Source organism: Cherax quadricarinatus, chromosome 14, assembly GCF_038502225.1.
Source record: "Cherax quadricarinatus isolate ZL_2023a chromosome 14, ASM3850222v1, whole genome shotgun sequence".
In the NCBI taxonomy this organism is placed as follows: Eukaryota; Metazoa; Arthropoda; class Malacostraca; order Decapoda; family Parastacidae; genus Cherax; species Cherax quadricarinatus.
This window is the reverse complement of record NC_091305.1, coordinates 30,472,943-30,493,234: the sequence shown is the minus strand read 5'-3', so window position 1 is coordinate 30,493,234 and position 20,292 is coordinate 30,472,943. Positions and strand designations below refer to the sequence as shown.

The 20,292-nt window shown below is 41.8% G+C and overlaps 2 protein-coding genes across 5 annotated transcripts in view; both read right to left on the bottom strand.

Moving 5' to 3' along the window:
* The window catches only part of LOC128696308 (synaptic vesicle glycoprotein 2C-like), a 494,702-nt gene that overhangs the window by 267,138 nt on the left and 207,272 nt on the right, over positions 1–20,292 (bottom strand). For all 4 annotated transcript variants that reach the window (XR_011392006.1, XM_070084944.1, XM_070084946.1 and 1 more), the window contains exon 3: positions 11,483–11,644. Coding sequence is in view for 3 of the 4 variants with exons in the window: in XM_070084944.1 (XP_069941045.1) it covers positions 11,483–11,644 (162 nt within the window). In the remaining variant the exon portion in view is untranslated. The remainder of the gene's footprint in view (positions 1–11,482; positions 11,645–20,292) is intronic.
* LOC138852687 (uncharacterized) overlaps positions 1–20,292 on the bottom strand; it is a 335,885-nt gene that overhangs the window by 267,138 nt on the left and 48,455 nt on the right. The window lies entirely within an intron of this gene.

Here is a 20,292-nt window from a genome sequence, read left to right as displayed (position 1 = left end):
TATAAATTACCTAGGATAACCCAAGAAACCCAGACAAAGTGCTATACTCTGCTTGAAGATGTGAGTAAAAGTGATGACGCAGTCTTGTGGCTCTCTGAGACAGAGAGCTAGATGGATAGACAGGGAGCTTGACAGACAGGCAAATAGACAGACAAAAATGTTAGTATACCAGCAAAAACAAAGGGAGGGCGATGTTCATCTCATCTTTTGGCATCAGCTCTACCCTCATTTACCCTCATCAAACGTCAGCACTTATCAGATGTTATCTCCCCTTATCTTGTTACTGTCATGGGTGAACATTTATTATTACATATTATTATTATTACCTATTATTATTATTATGTATTATTATTATTATGTATTATTATTATTATGTATTATTATTATTATGTATTATTGTTATCATTACGTATTCTTCTTCTTCCTCCTCCTCCTCCTCTTCTTCCTCCTCCTCCTCTTCCTCCTCCTCCTCCTCTTCTTCCTCCTCCTCCTCTTCTTCTTCCTCCTCCTCCTCCTCCTCCTCCTCCTCTGCCTCCTCCTCCTCTGCCTCCTCCTCCTCTTGCCTCCTCCTCCTCTTGCCTCCTCTTCCTCTGCCTCCTCCTCCTCTGCCTCCTCCTCCTGCTCCATTCTTGGAACAAGTTTGAAGAGCTTGTAGTTCATAATCACTATCATTATCATCACCAATGCTCACATCTGAGTCTGGGATTTTGGAAAATAGGAGTTTCCTCTTTGATTCTGGTACAACTGAACGACGGCCCAGCACCAGAGGTGGAAGGCTGTGGGTTGTCTGGGGTTTCCTCACTATTACCCATATTATGGTCATTAGTTTCGGTCAAAACCTCACCAGAACCTTGAAACTCATCTTCACTGTCACTTCCATCTGTATTAGAACTGTCACTGGGGAACAAAAGTGTCCCAATTCGCGGAGGAGTGAGGAACTTCTTACCGCAGGGCACGGTGGAAATTGTGTACTATGATGGCATTCCCACAATGCACCACTGGGTCCCAGATTTTTTTCCTACTGCGCACACCCACCACACAGACCCATTCTCTCACATCTAGGCTTATCAGCCTTTTCCTGCGAGATTTGAGGCCGCTAGAATTTATGCGTACTAGTACGTCAAAAACCCCTACGCGTAAGACGTACTAGTACGACCAAAACCCTCAAAGGGTTAAAGAGCATATTTTTGTGAAGGTAATAAAACAAAAAAAATTAGAATCTGATCAGTACTTACCGAGATACAGTGCCAAGAAGTTTGTAGAAAATGATGTGGTGGCGGCAACATCGACGAATTCTACATACGCGTATTATATTATTTTGTTGTTTTAGTTGTTTTTTCTTTTCTTTTCCAATTTTTTTCTATTCCTACTAACATTTGGGGCCTGAGAGACCAATACTGTATATAATTGATATATATATACTCACTGTATTGAACACAATAACCGCACTAAAGTTATTATCATATTATTGTTTACCACTGTTGTTTATTACAATAAACATGCACAAATATTGTATAATACTAATGTTCTATCATATATTTACATATTTACAATCACTGGACATGGTTTTAGAACTGCTGGAGCTTGTGGAACTCCTTGAAACAAGGCACCATGCACAGAGGCACCTTACATTCCTCACACATAAACCGAGTGTCTTTGCATCTTTGTTGCTGTCGTTTTGTTTGTGCACAGACAATGCATCTCTTCTGAGCAAATTTCTTTTGAGTTGAAGGAAGCTGTATTATGAAATGATCACCTTCTCTCCTCAAACGCTTGGGTATATTGTGATGAATTCGAGGACCATGTTGTATTGCAGGTGTTGTTACCTGGTACTTCATTATGAGTTGTCTGACAACAGACAAACAAAATTCACCATACGGTGGTCTGTTACCAGTCTTTATTTGGTACATATTATATGCATTCAGCATTGAAATGTCCATGAGATGGAAGAAAAGTTTCATGTACCACTTGTAACTCTTACGAACACAGTCAACAAAACCAATCTGCATGTCACACTTGTCAACCAAGCGCATGTTTTGTGTATAATCAATCACTGTCACTGGTTTTCGAATACGTTCATTAGTCACTCGATCAACTTTGCCACTGTCTTGCATTTCATTACGGTGAATGGTTGTCAACAATGTGACATCTCGTTTGTCATGCCACCGTAATGCCATGATGTCATTGGCAGTAAACACCTGCACGTCATCACCACGAACACCTGTGTTGAGCCTGGGCATATGTTTACGATTAGAACGCACTGTGCCACACACATCTGTCTTGTTCACTCGCATGAAATCACTGAGTAATGGGCTTGTGTACCAGTTATCGGTATATAATGTATGGCCCTTACCAAGATAAGGTGCCATCATGTTTCTCACTACGTCACCTGATATACCCAATAACATCTTGGTATCTTTCAATGTTTTACTACCCGTGTATACAACAATATCCAACACCAGGCCACTGTCACAATCACAGAGTACAAACAATTTTATACCAGAGCGGTTCCTCTTGCTCGGTATATACTGCTTGAATGACAGTCTACCTTTGAACAAAATCAAAGACTCGTCAATTACAAGATTCTTGAATGGATAAAAGTATATCCTGAATTTTTGTTTGAGATACATGAAAACATTTCTAATCTTGTATAACCTGTCACTTCTGTCAGGCCTGGTTTTGTCAGAGAAGTGCAACATACGTAACAGTAAGATAAACCTGTTCACTGGTATTATTTCACTGAAGGATGGGGTACAAATTAGCCGATCTGTGGACCAGTATGCTTTTATATTATGCTTACAGACGTGAGGCATAAGCATTATTGTTGCAAAAAGCAAATACATTTCTGCAACAGTCGTCTCTTTCCACCTGTGTAGTCTTGACTGTGGTGATAAGATCGTATTTGCCATGGTGTACTGAAAATACTTATTACTTTCCCTGACAATAATTTCCATCAATGGCTGGTCAAAGAATAATTCAAAGAATTTCAGTTCATTGGCCGTGGTTCCAAGGGGACAGGTAGGTAGAATTCCACTTTGAGAGTCATCAAAGTGGTGAGGGCTGGGAACAAAACTGGGATTTTGCTGCCAATCCCAGATACGGTTTGCTGGTGGATACTGGACATCATAGGCTGGTTGTACGGGTGGTTGTGGCGGGCTGGTGGGTGATGCTCCGCTTTGTCCTTGAACTGACGAGTCAGCAGCGTGGGTCCCCGCATGGCACAGCAAGTCACGCATGGCGGTGCCACTACCACCACCAGCCCCACTAACACCATCCACTGATGTCTGTGGCCCATCTATGCCAAGTGTAGCCACATCATCCTCACTATCACTACCTAAAACGGGTGTAGGGCCACGGGATGTACTCCGGGATGTACTCCGGGATGTACTCCATCCCCTGGGCACAGCATAGGGTACACTACCCGAGCGCATGCGGCGGCGAACATACCGACGCTTCACTGGTGAATATGTTTCCTCACTATCACTACTCGAATGATCGTCGAGCGCAATAAAATCACAATCCACGTCAGAATCATCGTCATTACTGAAGTCAGAGGCCAGGCCACGGGAAAATATTAGTTTTCTCTTACGTTTAGGAACACCCGACCGTGAGTCACGAGTGCCCACACCAGAGGTAGAAGGTCGAGGATCGTCGGGGTTTTCTGCACTATTATCGATATCCTGGTCATTATTTTCGGTCACTAACTTATCAAAGCCGTAGAATTCGTCTTCATTTCCACTTCCATCAGTGTCAGAACTATCAGACAGGAAGAGGAGAGTCCCAATTTTCCGGGGAGTGAGAGCTGACTTGCGACGAGGGATGGTGAACAAGGGTGACTGAGCCGGCGTTCCCACAATGCTATGCAGGCGCCTAGATTTTTTGTTTACGGCACACACCCACGGCGCAGACCCATTCTCTCATATGTAGGCCTATGAGCGCTTTCGCGCTAAATTTGACGGCGCTAGAATTTTGGCGTAGATCTACAGTTTGGACACTCACCAACCAGCTGTAGATCTACGGGACGGACCCTGAAAGGGTTAATAACAGAAACATGGAATATACTCTAGAATGAATAAAATAAGTCATTATGCATGTCTCGACTGGTGTTGTGCTGTTGTTGTTGGGTATATAAGGGCCACTGAGAGCATAAGCCATCCATAATAGTGGTGAAGGCTGCAGCTGAGGCGGCAGTGTTTTCTGTAGCCCTATATAACTCCAACAACACTGGAGAAGCTAGTAGAATAGCTGAATCACTGAAGAAGGCACCCTCTACCACCATCACCATCACTACCACCCTCTACCACTATCAGTACCACCCTCTACCACCATCACTACCACCCTCTACCACCATCACAACCACTACCACCCTCTACCACCATCACAGTCACTACCACCATCACAATTGCTACTGCCCTCTACCACCAACACTACCACCCTCTACCACCATCACACTTGATACTGCCCTTTACCACCACCACTTTCATATTTTTCTACAAGCTTTTTCTTGAATTATATCATGTTTCTCACATTTTTTATGAAAGGGCTGGCACTAGAAGCTTTCTTTGAAGCCATGATAGCTTATATAGCAGTTGCAAGCACAAAAACGAATGGAATGAAATAGTACATGTATATCATATGAATGCGTGGGATCATCTTCATTCACTGATAAACAATGGCACACTGGCTGGGAATGGAGTGTGGGGCTGCTCGAGGCGTGCGTACGTGTCTGGGATGAATGACTATTTGCGAGTCAAATGACGATTCGCGAGTCAATGTTTTGACGAAAAAAGTTACGATTTTCGAAAATTACAACTTCCGATGCTTACAAAAATCAAGGGACCACTATACTTGTATACCAACTGCTCAGACTCACGACCAGCTCTCTAACCAGTATGCAAACCTAAGTAATGTACAGTGGAACCCCAAGTTTAGAACTGCTCCCAACTCGACCAGTTATGTAAGTGTACTATTGTAAGTGCTTTTGTAAGTGTATTTTTGGTGGTCTGAAATGGACTAATCTAATTTACATTATTCCTTATGGGAATGAATTCATTCAGTAACGCCACTCGAACAGCCTTCTGGAACGAAGAAAGTTCGAAACTCGGGGTTCCACTGTATATTAGAGCTGATTTTCTCTATTCTGTTTATTACAGTATACAGTCCACTACTGTATAAACATTTAAAAATATACAGTGGAACTTCTACTTGTGAGTTTAATCCGTTCCATGACCTTGCTCGCATCTGGATTTGCTCATTTGCAGTCAATTTTCCTCATTTAAATTAACTGAAATGGAATTAATCCGTTCCAGCGGAATTCTGTGCTTCAGTAATTTCCCTAATATCAACTCTATGACTTATTTATCACAATTCATCTAATATGACATAATGAACAATATAAATAGGGAGAAGGCACAAGCAGTCTCAGTAACACATAGTTCATAGAGGAGGTATGAGCTCACAACATTGTATAATTATAATTGTATAATTATACTATTACTATCAATAAAGGTTACCTATCATATTTATTCCAGAATACAGTGGACCGTCAGGTAAAGGCGTCATTGGTTAGCACCAAAATTGGAAAACGGCTCGCTTTGGCATCAAAATATTGGCTCGGCTAACCCTAAGTAACTCGGTTAAGGACTTTCGCCCCAAGCACGTCTGCGCGGCCTGAACGGGCCCGGCCACTCCATGACTCCGTGTACAGCCGGTGTGCCTTTTTTATAAGCAGTTGTGGACAATTCCATGTGTATATGCGATATATTTTGTATTATTCCATTGTTTTTAGTGTTTATAACAGTTAAATAATCCACCATGGGCCCAAAGAAAGTTTCTATGCCAGCCCTGTGATAAACAAGGAAAGAAACACAATAAAATTCCAGAAAAAAACTCGTAGCTACACTCCCTGCATGCCTGCTACACTCCCTGCATGCCTGCTACAATCCCTGCATGCCTGCTACACTCTCTGCATGTCTGCTACACTCCCTGCATGCCTGCTACACTCCATGCATGCCTGCTACACTCCCTGCATGCCTGCTACAATCCCTGCATGCCTGCTACACTCCCTGCATGTCTGCTACACTCCCTGCATGCATGCTACACTCCCTGCATATCAGCTACATTCCCTTCATGCCTGCTACACTCCCTTCATGCCTGCTACACTCCCTGCATGTCTGCTACACTCCCTGCATATCTGCTACACTCCCTTCATGCCTGCTACACTCCCTGCATGTCTACTACACTCCCTGCATGCCTGCTACACTCCCTGCATGCCTGCTACACTCCTTTCATGCCTGCTACAATCCCTGCATACCTGCTACAATCCCTTCATGCCTGCTACACTCCCTGCATGCCTGCTACACTCCCTGTATGCCTGCTACACTCTCTTCATGCCTGCTACAATCCCTGCACGCCTGCTACACTCCCTGCATGCCTGCTACACTCCCTGCATGCATGCTACACTCCCTGCATATCAGCTACATTCCCTTCATGCCTGCTACACTCCCTTCATGCCTGCTACACTCCCTGCATGTCAACTACACTCCCTGCATGCCTGCTACACTCTCTTCATGGCTGCTACACTCCCTTCATGCCTGCTACACTCCCTGTATGTCCCAGAGTGTTCAAAAAAAACAATGTCCCGTCTCATCACTCATCATCAAGTCCACATTAAAGGTAAGTGTCATTTCAGTATTGCTTATTGTGCATGTATCATTGTTTTCTGTGTAGGGAAATGTATATTTCATGTAAAAAAAATTATTTTGTTTAATACTTTTGGGTGTCTGGAACGGATTACTTGGATTTCCATTATTTCTTACGGGGAATATTAATTCAGCTGAAGGCTAAATCGGTTAAAGGCTAGCTCTCCAGAATGGATTAAAGGCATTACCCGAGGGTCCACTGTAATATTAGGTATAACATAAATAATGTAGAAGTAAGATAAAGATGCTCAAATTAATAAAAACTGACTTTATATAGAGAGGTACTGAAGGATGGGTGCCAGGCGCCCACCCTTCAATACCCTTCATCACCAAAGAATCGAACATTTCCGCTACTCTGAGCTCAATTTCAAGGTACTTTTCGTTGTCAAAGCAATCAAAATCATATCTATTTCTGTAATATATCTTCCATTCTATCAACCGAGACCAAGAAAATGAGAATACAACCATAAAAACCATACAAAAATATACCGCTAAAGGCTGTTAATAGCTGAGGTGTGAACTCTGTTATTTATGGTCCGATTTCTTTCAATTTTTGTGTACATTAAGAAGCATCTTTCCATCATATATTAATCAAGTTTCAATAAGATAGTCCAACAAACAACTGAGATCCAATTCCCTAGATCAAGAGCAAGAGCCCCTCACTAGCAACAAGGAACCTCCCTTGAGGCCCACTTGCATCTGGAAATTTCATTCGCATATGGAAGCAAAAAATCGACCAAGCAACTTCTCGTATCTGGAAAAACTAGCACATAGATGCACTCGTAAGTAGAGGTTCCACTGTACTAGAAATGTTATAATTGGTGCAAAAGTGACATTAAAAAAATATCTAAAGATGGTTGACACAAACCCACTGCCAGTACAGTGTGCTCAGTGCTTAACGACCAATTCGCTTACCGACCTACTCTTAGGAACGGAACCCCATCAATAAATGAAGAGACGCTGTATCCACAAGAAAACTAAATACAATAAATCTTCACTTAATGTAGTTGATAGGCTCTTGAAAACTGCAACTTTAAGCAAAATAACATATAACAAAACCAATTTTACCATAGGATAATTGATATAACCATCAGGGTGCACAGTGCACTTCCAGCACTTGTTGCAACAAAGTTAGATCATATAAGTTTGTAAAGCAAAAATTGTAAGGAACACCTCCTACCACCACGCAGTTTACAAATGAACAAGCAAACCCCTCAGAAAGTGGTCCTGGCTGGGAATCAATTTTTTTTCTCTCATTTTTATGACGAAATCATGTTAAATAAAATGTTAACCCTTTCATTGTATGTACCATAGTACTATGGATTTGAGTCCACTGTCCATGCCACAGTACTACGCCATGAACTCAGCTCACTCAGATAAGTTGTGAGTGGTAAATTTGGGCCTAGATACAGTGGTCCCTCTTTTATCGTAGTTAATCCGTTCCTGGAAGTGCGACGATTATCAAAAAAGACAATTTTCGAATCAATTTTCCCCATAAGAAATAATGTAAATACAATTAATCCATTCCAGACACCCAGAAGTATTAAAACAAAAAAAAATTTTATGCGAAATATAGATGTAGTACATAAACAATACAATGGGACATGAATGAAACATTAACAGTATAACACTTACCTTTATTGGTGATTCTTCTTAGTGTATAGAAGACTGGAGGAGGAGAGAGATTGGATTAGTTACTGTTTGGAAGGGGAATCCCCTTCCATCAACACCTCAGGTACCAATTGCTTTTCTGGGGTTACTTCTCTTCTCTGTTTTTTAATGCCACTAGGACCAGCTTGAGTCACTGGAGTCCTGTCTCACAAGAAAAGTCTCCAGAGAGCTCTGTTTCTGGCGTCTCTTTAAAACTTCCCTAAAATGGGCCAAGACTCTGTCACTGTACAAGTTGCCGATATGGCTTGCAACATCCTTCTCAGGGTGATATTTCTCCATAAATCTTTCCATCCTACCCCACATTTCAAAAATCTCCATAATTTCTGAAGAAGGAACCTTCTTCCATTTCTCTTCCTCCTCCTCTGCAGCAAGATTCTGAGCTGCGATCTGTTGTTCTTCCTGCTGAAGCTCTTGCAGCTCCTCAGTGGTTAGCTCTTCATTGTGGTCCTCCACCAACTCTTCAACATCCTCTAAACTCACATCCAACCCCATGGAACTCCCCAATGCAACAACAGAGTTCACAACTGCTACCAAACAGTACCAGCTGTTTGGTGTGGCGACCCTGGAAATTTGAAATTATGCTAGCCAAAATTAGTGCCGAATAACTGAAGGAACCAAATAACTGATTGCCGGATTTGTGATGGCGGACCTGTACATATATTTATGGTATAAACCTTGGTAATAAATACCGACAAGTTGGTTTAGAAAGACACGTAAGCAAACACTATGACATATTTATTAGAAAACGTTTCGGTCCTGGGACCTTGATCACTTCTAACATACAGAGGTAGAAAGACATTATATATAAAGGCGGAGAGTGAGGTGTGACGCACGTGACCTGAGGAATGTCATAAGAACATAAGAATGGAGGAACACTGTAGAAGGCCTACTGGCCCATGCAAGGCAGGTCGTTATCAAAACAACCTCTACCTATGATGAGGACGGGTAGACGATGAAATCATGTGACTCCTGTGTTGTTGGGTTGGTGCTGCTTAAGTATCATGTATGCCATTGTTTTTGAAATTTTGTAGTTTCCAGTGTTGCGTTCTATAGTGTCGGTGATGGCGATTAGTGAGGCTTCTAGGCACCGTCGGCGTCTGAGGTCTGGTTCGGTGAGAACGAGTTGTGCCTCATTCCAGTTCATCAAATGCCCCGTGGAGTCATAGGAAGAGGTTGTTTTGATAAGGACCTGCCTCGCATGGGCCAGTAGGCCTTCTACAGTGTTCCTCCATTCTTATGTTCTTATGACATTCCTCAGGTCACGTGCGTCACACCTCACTCTCCGCCTATATATACATGTATATATACGCCTGTGTCCTCCACAGAGACTCCATGGGGCATTTGATGAACTGGAATGAGGCACAACTCGTTCTCACCGAACCAGACCTCAGACGTCAACGGTGCCTAGAAGCCTCACTAATCGCCATCATCGACACTATAGAACGCAACACTGGAAACTACAAAATTTCAAAAACATTGGCATACATGATACTTAAGCAGCACCAACCCAACAACACAAGAGTCACATGATTTCATCATCTACCCGTCCTCATCATAGGTAGAGGTTGTTTTGATAAGGACCTGCCTTGCATGGGCCAGTAGGCCTTCTACAGTGTTCCTCCATTCTTATGTTCTTATGACATTCCTCAGGTCACGTGCATCACACCTCACTCTCCACCTATATATATAATGTCCTTCTACCTCTGTATGTTAGAAGTGATCAAGGTCCCAGGACCAAAACCTTTTCTAATAAATATGTCATAGTGTTTGCTTACGTGTCTTTCTAAACCAACATATATTTATACACCACGGAGAGGTTAGCATGGGCCACACTGTGACCACAAATGCAAGTTTCTACAGACGAATCTCCTGCCAGCTTGGCTGTGGCAAACTCTAGTTAACCCCTTCAGGGTCCAAGGCCCAAATCTGAAGTAGTGCCCCAGTGTCCAAGAATTTAAAAAAAAAAAATTGTTATTTTTCTTATGAAATGGTAGAGAATCTTTTTGTGAAGGTAATGAAACAAAAAGTACGAAATTTGATGGAAAATTGACAAAATTATGCTCTCGCGAAATTTGATGTGTCAGCGATATTTACGAATCGGCGATTTTGCCGAGTTTGACTCCCATTTTAGGCCAATTACATTATTCCAGTCAACCAAATTCTTAGCTATTTCACTAGTATTACTTCTATCCTATCGATTGAGCACAAGAAATCGCCAAGTCAACTGTTTCAACTACAAATTAAAGTGATCGGAAATTGTTAATTTGGCCAATTTAACACAAAGTTCAAAATATTCCAATTTCAAAATAGGGTCCAGAATAAACAATGTAAGTATTCCTGGAACTAAACTAACATTTCCTCTGTTCATTAGTTACGTTTTGAGGCTTTACAAATAAATTCCATTTTTATTTTTTATTCACATAATGAATTTTTATTCACACCAAAAAATAGAAGATTTACTGTTATGCAATACTGTAATAATTGTATAAATATCATCACCATATTTGTGAATGCATATTAGACCCACTAGCTGGCGTGCATTAGACGTGTGAGGTCGTTTGTTTACTGTTGAATATCGGCAAAAATTTAACATTTCTGCTACTTTGAGCTCAGTTTCAAGCCATTTCTAGTGCTAAAACCAATCAAAATCATCTCTATTTCTGTAATATGTCTTCCATTCTATCAAATGAGACCAAGAAATCGCAAATACAACTACAAAAACATACGAAAAAACACTGCAAAGTCGCTGTTTTAATCGAAAAATCATGATTTCAGTTTTTTTCTCTCATTATACACATTGTGCTGCAGGATCTGTTTTATGTGGTGCACACATACCACATAGATGTATTCTCTCATATCTAGGCCCAAATGTACCACTCACAGTTTATCAGAGTGAGCTGAGCTCATGACGTAGATCTACGGTTTGGACCCTGAACGTAAAGCCGTAGATCTACGAGACGGACCCTGAAAGGGTTAAAATCCCCTCAAAGATGTCTTCATGATTCACAAAATCATAATAACATGACTGCAAACAACCCACATATTCCATGGTTTGTTTGCAACTGTGTTACAATGATTTCATGAGTAATTACAAATATAGACACACTTACCAAAGAAGACCATAGAACTGAGCCAGCCTTTGTCAGTGGAGGTCATATTCAGGTCACACTGTGCTGCTGGCAGCAAGATGGACACACACAGGATCTCAATTGCATCACTTGCATTGGCAAAGCCTCCAATGAACACTAGCCAGTAGTGGAAAAATCCATAGCCTGTAAAAACAAATTTTTGTGACACTCAAAATTTTCTATCTTTTTAATTCAATTCAATTCAATTCAATTCAAGTTTATTCTCTATAAGGGTTACAATGTGGGGTTTACAGGTTTTGGGTATTGTGTGGTTTACATGTTATAAAATACTAATTACAGAGGGGGCCACTAGGACACCTAGCATGGCTAGGCATTTCGGGCAGACTTTGATTAATTCTTAACATTAAATCCTTACAGATTATGGTATTAAGGCTAAGTGACTACAACATAATGATCAATCAAATACTGTAATGCTGATTTAATAAACATGACAAAATACAGAAATGTAAAGCTAGTTTTGTTACAGGTGTGAGTTAAAAAAAAATCAGTTACCAGCCACCAGTAATATTATCATCAAAAGTTTAACCACATCCCTGCATCATATAATATTGAAGTCATTCCCCATACATCAAGGTTACATGAATAATTTATTTTTCATTTATATTGCACATCTCTTTTTAACCCTTTCAGGGTCGGCAGGCCCTCTCCTAAACTTGTTCTCACAGTCGGAAATTTTTCGAAAAAAAATAATCATTTTTCTTATGAAATGATAGAGAATCTTTTCCCGATCATAGTGACACCAAAAGTATGAAATCTGATGGAAAACATGGAATTATGCTCTCACGAATTTAGCGGTCTCGACGATGTTTACACATCAGCAATTTCGTCCACTTTGAGCCCTATTTTCGGCCAATTCCAATGTACCAAATTTCAAAAGATGCCAATTTCCAAATAGGGTCCAGAATAATCAAGACAGACATTCCTGGTACAAAAATAACATTTCCTCTGTTCATTAGTCACATCCCCAGGCCTCTGTTACATTTCTTTTGCTTTCCACTTTGAATTTTTATTCTCACAAAACATAGAAGATTTACTGTTATGCAGACTACTGCATTAGTGTAGAAATTGTGTAGAAATGTTATAAATAATATCATCGCACTTGTGAAAGAATATTAGACTCACCAGTTGACGTGTATTGGATGCACGGCATGATTTGTTTACTTTTGAACTTGGGCAAAAATCAAACATTTCTGCTACTTTGAGCTCACTTTCAAGGTGTTTTCCATTGTGAAACCAATCAAAATCATCTCAATTTCCGTAATATGCCTTCCATTCTATAAAATGGGACCGGGAAAACTAGAATACAGTGGACCCCCGCATAGCGACTTTAATCCGTGCAAGCGGGCTGATTGTTATGCGAAATGATCGGTATGCGAATGAGTTTTCCCCATAAGAAATAATGGAAATCAAATTAATCCGTGCAAGACACCCAAAAGTATGAAAAAAATTTTTTTACCACATGAAATATACATTTTCCTACACACAAAGAGAAGGATACATGCACAATAGTAGAGTAGTACATGCACAATATATATTGTGCATGTACTACTCTACTAAATGAAGAATAAATGACACTTACCTTTATTGAAGATGCAGCAATGACTGATGAGACACTGTGTCCTGGGAGTGCCTTTTCCTCCTGAGTACTGTAGGTCCTGTTCGGCATTTTCTTCCAGAACAGGCCTTATCACACTGTGTATGCCACTACGATTCTTAAATCTCTCAAACCAACCTTTGCGCACTAGTTCCAGGCATTTTTCCCTGTTCACCTGGGTGTTAGTCGACTGGTGTGAGTTGCATCCTGGGAGACAAGATTAAGGACCCCAATGGAAATAAGTTAGACAGTCTTCGATGACACTGACTTTTTTGGGTTATCCTGGGTGGCAAATCCTCTGGGGTTAATTGTTTCTTGGTATTCTCAATAAGCCACACCAACAACGGTGCTACAGCAGCAGCAGCAGCAGCAGCAGATGATGCTACAGCAGCAGCAGACGGTACTACAGCAGCAGCAGCAGCTGACGGTGGTACAACAGCAGCAGCAGCTGACAGTGCTACAGCAGCAGCAGACGATACTACAGCAGCAGCAGACGATGCTACAGCAGCAGCAGATGGTACTACAGCAGCAGCAGCAGCTGACGGTGGTACAACAGCAGCAGCAGCTGTACCACCAATAGTAGCGATGGTTGATTGGGGTTTATTATACAACCTGGCCAGCTCGGAGACACGCACTCCACTTTCATACTTATCAATGATCTTTTTCTTCATCTCTATAGTAATTCTCACCCTTATTGCTGTAGGGTTGGCACTAGAAGCTTTCTTGGGGCCCATGGTCACTTATTTTCCAGATAAAATCACCAAAAACACTGTAATAATACGAAATGTTCCGATTGTATGCTTGGATGTTACCGCGGAGGCTGGCTGGTAAACAATGCCACCGGCGGCACATGTGAGGCTGGCTAAGGGCACACATTGGACGCGTCTCGGACGAAGAGCGGTGAGCGGGTTTTTGAGCGGTATGCGAGGCAAAATTTTTGCGATAAAAGCAAGCGGTATGCGGATTGAACGTTATGCGATTCGTACGGTATGCGGGGGTCCACTGTACTATACACGATTGCAAACAAACCATACCACGGGCAGGATTTAAACCTGCGGTCAGAGTCTCAAAACTCCAGACCATCGCATTAGCCACTGGGCCAGCTAGCTTCAGTAAGATTCGTCCAACTAGGTGTATTTCTACACCATAGGAAGGTTAGCATAGGCACCACTGTGTCCACAAATGCAAGTTTTTACAGGCGAATCTCCTGCTAGCATGGCCGTGACGAACTCTAGCTCAAGTCCCCTCAAAGCCGTCAACATGACTCACGAAATCGTAATGACACGATTGCAAACAAACCATACAGTCATGATGACGGCTTTGAAGGGACTTGAGCTAGAGTTCGTCACGGCCATGCTTGCGGGAGATTCGTCTGTAAAAACTTGCATTTGTGGACACAGTGGTGCTTATGCTAACCTTCCTATGGTGTAGAAATACACCTAGTTGGACGAATCTTATTGAAGCTAGCTGGCCCAGTGGCTAACACGACGGTCTGGAGTTTTGAGACTCTCTGACCGTGGGTTCAAATCCCGCCCGTGGTATGGTTTGTTTGCAATCATGTCATTACAATTTCGTGAGTCATGTTGACGGCCTTGATGGGACTTGAGCTAAAGTTCGTCACGGCCATGCTAGCGGGAGATTTGTCTGTAAAAACTTGCATTTGTGGACACGTGTCATTACGATTTCGTGAGTGATGAAACAGACCTATTTTGGAAGAAAATGCCAAACAGAACCTACATTACCCAGGAAGAAAAGGCACTGCCAGGACACAAGCCTATGAAAGACAGGCTTATTCTTTTGTTGTGTTTAGTGACAAAACCCTGCCCCACTTCAGGGAAATTTTAAAGAAACGCCAGAAACAGAGCACTCTAGACAGTTATTTTGTGAGACAGGGGTCCAGTGACTCTCAAGCTGCTTCTAGTGGCATTAAAAGACAGAGAAGGGAAGTAACCCCAGATAAGGCATTACTACCTAGTCTTCATGGAGGGGGATTCCCCTTCCAAACACTAACTCCTCCCTCTTTTCTCCTCCCTATCTTCCAGAAGCCAGCTTTAGCCTTCAATAAAGGTATGTAATGCTTACATAATTGTAAAAAAAAAATTATTTTTTTTGTGAATATTTTTGTTTGGAACTAATTAATTTTATTTCCATTAATTCATATGGGAAATATTAATTCAGTTATCGGCCATTTCGGTTATCAGCCGACCTTCAGGAATGGATTACAGCTGATAACCGGGGATCCACTGTATTATAAAATCATGGAGTGAAATTTTTTTTACATCAGACAGTAAAAGAAAAGTTAACACAGACAAAACAATATGTAGGAGTGTTAAAGAGAGAAAAGAATGTGAGGTGATAAACAGGATGAATCACACAGTCGAATATATGATATTTAGTATCAACAAAACTTAACAGTTTAATATCAACACAACCTGACAGTTTAATATCGACACAGCCTGACAGTTTCATATCAACACAACCTGACAGTTTAACCCTTAAACTGTCCAAACGCAGATCTACGTTCACGTGCGTAGTGCTCCGACCTTGATTTTCCCCATATGAAAGCATGTAAAAAAACGTAGATCTACATTCAGAGCCTGCCACATGTCAATGTAGATCTACATTTGGACAGTTCAAGGGTTAATATCAACACAACAGTTTAATATCAACACAACTTCACAGTTTAATATCAACACAACCTGATATTTTCATATCAACAGAACCTGACAGTTTAATATCAATACAACCTAACAGTTTAATATCAAAACAATCTGACAGTTTAATATCAACATAATCTGACAGTTCCATGTCAACACAACCTGACAGTTTAATATCAACACAACCTAACGGTTTAAAATCAACACAACTTCACAGTTTAATATCAACACAACCTGATATTTTCATATCAACACAACCTGACACTTTAATATCAACACAACCTAACAGCTTAATATTAATACAATCTGACAGTTTAATACCAACACAACCTGACAGTTTAATATCTACACAAACTAACAGTGTAATATCAACAAAACCTAATACAGTGGACCCCCGCATACTGTACGCATCGCATACCGTTCAATCCGCATACCGCTCGCTTTTATCGCAAAAATTTTGCCTCACATACCGCCCAAAAACCCGCTCACCGCTCTTCGTCCGAGACGCGTCCAATGTGCGCCCTTAGCCAGCCTCACATGTGCCACCAGTGGCATTGTTTACCAGCCAGCCTCCGCGGTAACATCCAAGCATACAATCGGAACATTTCGTATTATTACAGTGTTTTTGGTGATTTATCTGGAAAATAAGTGACCATGGGCCCCAAGAAAGCTTCTAGTGCCAACCCTACAGGAATAAGGGTGAGAATTACTATAGAGATGAAGAAAGAGATCATTGATAAGTATGAAAGTGGAGTGCGTGTCGCTGACCTGGCCAGGTTGTACAAGAAACCCAAATCAACCATCGCTACTATTGTGGGCAACAGAAAGGCAATCAAGGAAGCTGTTCTTGCCAAAGGTTTAACTGTGTTTTCGAAACAGAGATCGCAAGTGATGGAAGATGTTGAGAGACTCTTATTGGTGTGGATAAATGAAAAACAGGTAGCAGGAGATAGCGTCTCTCAAGCGATCATAAGCGAAAAGGCTAGGAAGTTGCATGAGGATTTAATTAAAAAAATGCCTGCAACTAGTGATGATGTGAGTGAATTTAAGGCCAGCAAAGGTTGGTTTGAGAGATTTAAGAAGCATAGTGGCATACATAGTGTGATAAGGCATGGTGAGGCTGCCAGTTCGGACCACAAAGCAGCTGAAAAATATGTGCAGGAATTCAAGGAGTACATAGACAGTGAAGGACTGAAACCTGAACAAGTGTTTAATTGTGATGAAACAGGCCTGTTTTGGAAGAAAATGCCAAGCAGGACCTACATTACTGAGGAGGAAAAGGCACTCCCAGGACATAAGCCTATGAAAGACAGGCTTACTTTGTTGATGTGTTCCAATGCTACTGGTGATTGCAAAGTGAAGCCTTTATTAGTGTATCACTCTGAAACTCCCAGACCGTTCAGGCAAAAGAATGTCCTCAAGGAGAATTTGTGTGTGCTGTGGAGGGCAAACAGTAAGGCATGGGTCACTAGGGACTTTTTCTATGACTGGTTACACCATGCATTTGCCCCCAATGTGAAAGATTACCTAACTGAAAAGAAATTAGAACTTAAGTGCCTCCTGGTGTTAGACAATGCCCCTGGTCATCCTACAGACGTGGCAGAGCGACTTTATGGGGACATGAAATTCATTAAGGTGAAGTTTTTTGCCTCCTAATACCACTCCTCTCCTGCAGCCCATGGACCAGCAGGTTATTGCAAACTTCAAAAAACTGTACACAAAAGCTCTGTTTGAAAGGTGCTTTGTAGTGACCTCAGAAACTCAACTGACTCTAAGAGAGTTTTGGAGAGAGCACTTTAATATCCTCAATTGTGTAAACCTTATAGGTAAGGCTTGGGAGGGAGTGACTAAGAAGACCTTGAACTCTGCTTGGAAGAAACTGTGGCCAGAATGTGTAGACAAAAGGGATTTTGAAGGGTTTGAGGCTAACCCTGAGAGGATTATGCCAGTTAAGGAATTCATTGTGGCATTGGGAAAGTCCTTGGGGTTGGAGGTTAGTGGGGATGATGTGGAAGAGTTGGTGGAGGAGGACAATGAAGAACTAACCACTGATGAGCTGATAGATCAACTTCAACAGCAAGAGGCCAGACCTGAGGAAACTGGTTCGAAGGAGGGGAGAGAGAAATTGAATAAATTGCCTACTACAAAGATTAAGGAAATCTGTGCAAAGTGGCTTGAAGTGCAAACCTTCATGGATGAAAATCACCCTCACACAGCTATTGCAAGCCGTGCTGGTGATTATTACACTGACAATGTTGTGAAACACTTTAGGGAAGTCATAAAGGAACGAGAGGTACAGGCCACTATGGACAGATATGTTGTGCGAAAGAAGTCCAGTGACTCTGAAGCTGGTCCTAGTGGCATTAAAAGAAGAAGGGAAGTAACCCCAGAAAAGGACTCGACACCTCAAGTCTTAATGGAAGGGGATTCCCCTTCTAAACACTAACACTCTCTCTCCCCTCCTCCCATCCCATCAATCATCACCAGATCTTCAATAAAAGTAAGTGTCATGTAATTGTGCATGCCTTTTTCAGTTTGTGTGTATTAAAATTAACATTTCATGTGGTAAATTTTTTTTTTCATACTTTTGGGTGTCTTGCACGGATTAATTTGATTTCCATTATTTCTTATGGGGAAAATTCATTCGCATACCGATCATTTCGCATAACAATCAGCCCTCTTGCACGGATTAAAGTCGCTATGCGGGGGTCCACTGTACTTCTTGGAGTTCCTTATTGTCCATCAATCTTATTTCTTTAATTGTTTGTACTTTTATATTGCATGTATATAAATATTGATATGCAATATATTTTCGAATCTTTACTGAGTGTTTCTTTAATATTTATATAAGATTTATTTGTAATTTTTCTTTCAATACAAACTGCTCTTACTTGAAGCTTACAACAGTCAATGAAGGAGTTGGTTTATGTTTTACAAACCACAAAGATCAAAATTGTGTTACATTGTAGCAGAGATGATGTACTGAAGGAAGCCACAGAGGTTGTGTGTGCTGCTGATGACTGAAGAAGCCAGAGGTAGTGTGTGCTGTTGATGAGTGAAGGAAGCCAGAGGTTGTGTGTGTTGTTGATAACTGAAGGAAGCCAGAGGTTGTGTGTGTTGTTGATAACTGAAGGAAGCCAGAGGTTGTGAGTGCTGTTGATGACTGAAAGAAGCCAGAGGTTGTGAGTGCTGTTGATGTACTGAACAAAGCCAGAGGTTGTGTGTGCTGTTGATGACTGAAGGAAGCCAGAGGTTGTGTGTGTTGTTGATGAATGAAGGAAGCCAGAGGTTGTATGTGCTGTTGATGACTGAAGAAAGCAAGAGGATGCATGTGCTGTTGATGTACTGAAGGAAACCAGAGGTTGTGTGTGCTGTTGATGTACTGAAGGAAGCCAGAGGTTGTGTGCTGTTGATGACTGAAGGAAGCCAGAGGTTGTGTGTGCTGTTGATGTACTGAAGGAAACCTGAGGTTGTGTGTGCTGTTGATGTACTGAAGGAAGCCAGAGGTTGTGTGTGCTGTTGATGTACTGAAGGAAGCCAGAGGTTGTGTGTGCTGTTGATGTACTGAAGGAAGCCAGAGGTTGTGTGTGCTGTTGATGTACTGAAGGAAGCCAGAGGTTGTGCGTGCTGTTGATGTACTGAAGGAAGCCAGAGGTTGTGTGTGCTGTTGATGTACTGAAGGAAGCCAGAGGTTGTGTGTGCTGTTGATGTACTGAAGGAAGCCAGAGGTTGTGCGTGCTGTTGATGTACTGAAGGAAGCCAGAGGTTGAGTGTGCTGTTGATGTACTGAAGGAAGCCAGAGGTTGTGTGCTGTTGATGACTGAAGGAAGCAAGAGGATGTGTGTGCTGTTGATGACTGAAGAAAGCAAGAGGTTGTGTGTGCTGTTGATGACTGAAGGAAGCAAGAGGATGTGCGTGCTGTTGATGTACTGAAGGAAGCCAGAGGTTGTGTGTGCTGTTGATGTACTGAAGGAAGCAAGAGGATGTGTGTGCTGTTGATGACTGAAGAAAGCAAGAGGTTGTGTGTGCTGTTGATGACTGAAGGAAGCCAGAGGTTGTGTGTGCTGTTGATGACTGAAGGAAGCAAGAGGATGTGTGTGCTGTTGATGACTGAAGAAAGCAAGAGGTTGTGTGTGCTGTTGATGACTGAAGGAAGCCAGAGGTTGTGTGTGCTGTTGATGTACTGAAGGAAACCAGAGGTTGTGTGTGTTGTTGATGTACTGAAGGAAACCAGAGGTTGTGTGTGCTGTTGATGACTGAAGGAAGCAAGAGGATGTGCATGCTGTTGATGTACTGAAGGAAGCCAGAGGTTGTGTGTGCTCTTGATGTATTGAAGGAAGCCAGAGGTTGTGTGTGCTCTTGATGTATTGAAGGAAGCCAGAGGTTGTGTGTGCTGTTGAAGACTGAAGGAAGCCAGAGGTTGTGTGTGCTGTTGATGACTGAAGGAAGCCAGAGGTTGTGTGTGCTGTTGAAGACTGAAGGAAGCCAGAGGTTGTGTGTGCTGTTGATGTACTGAAGGA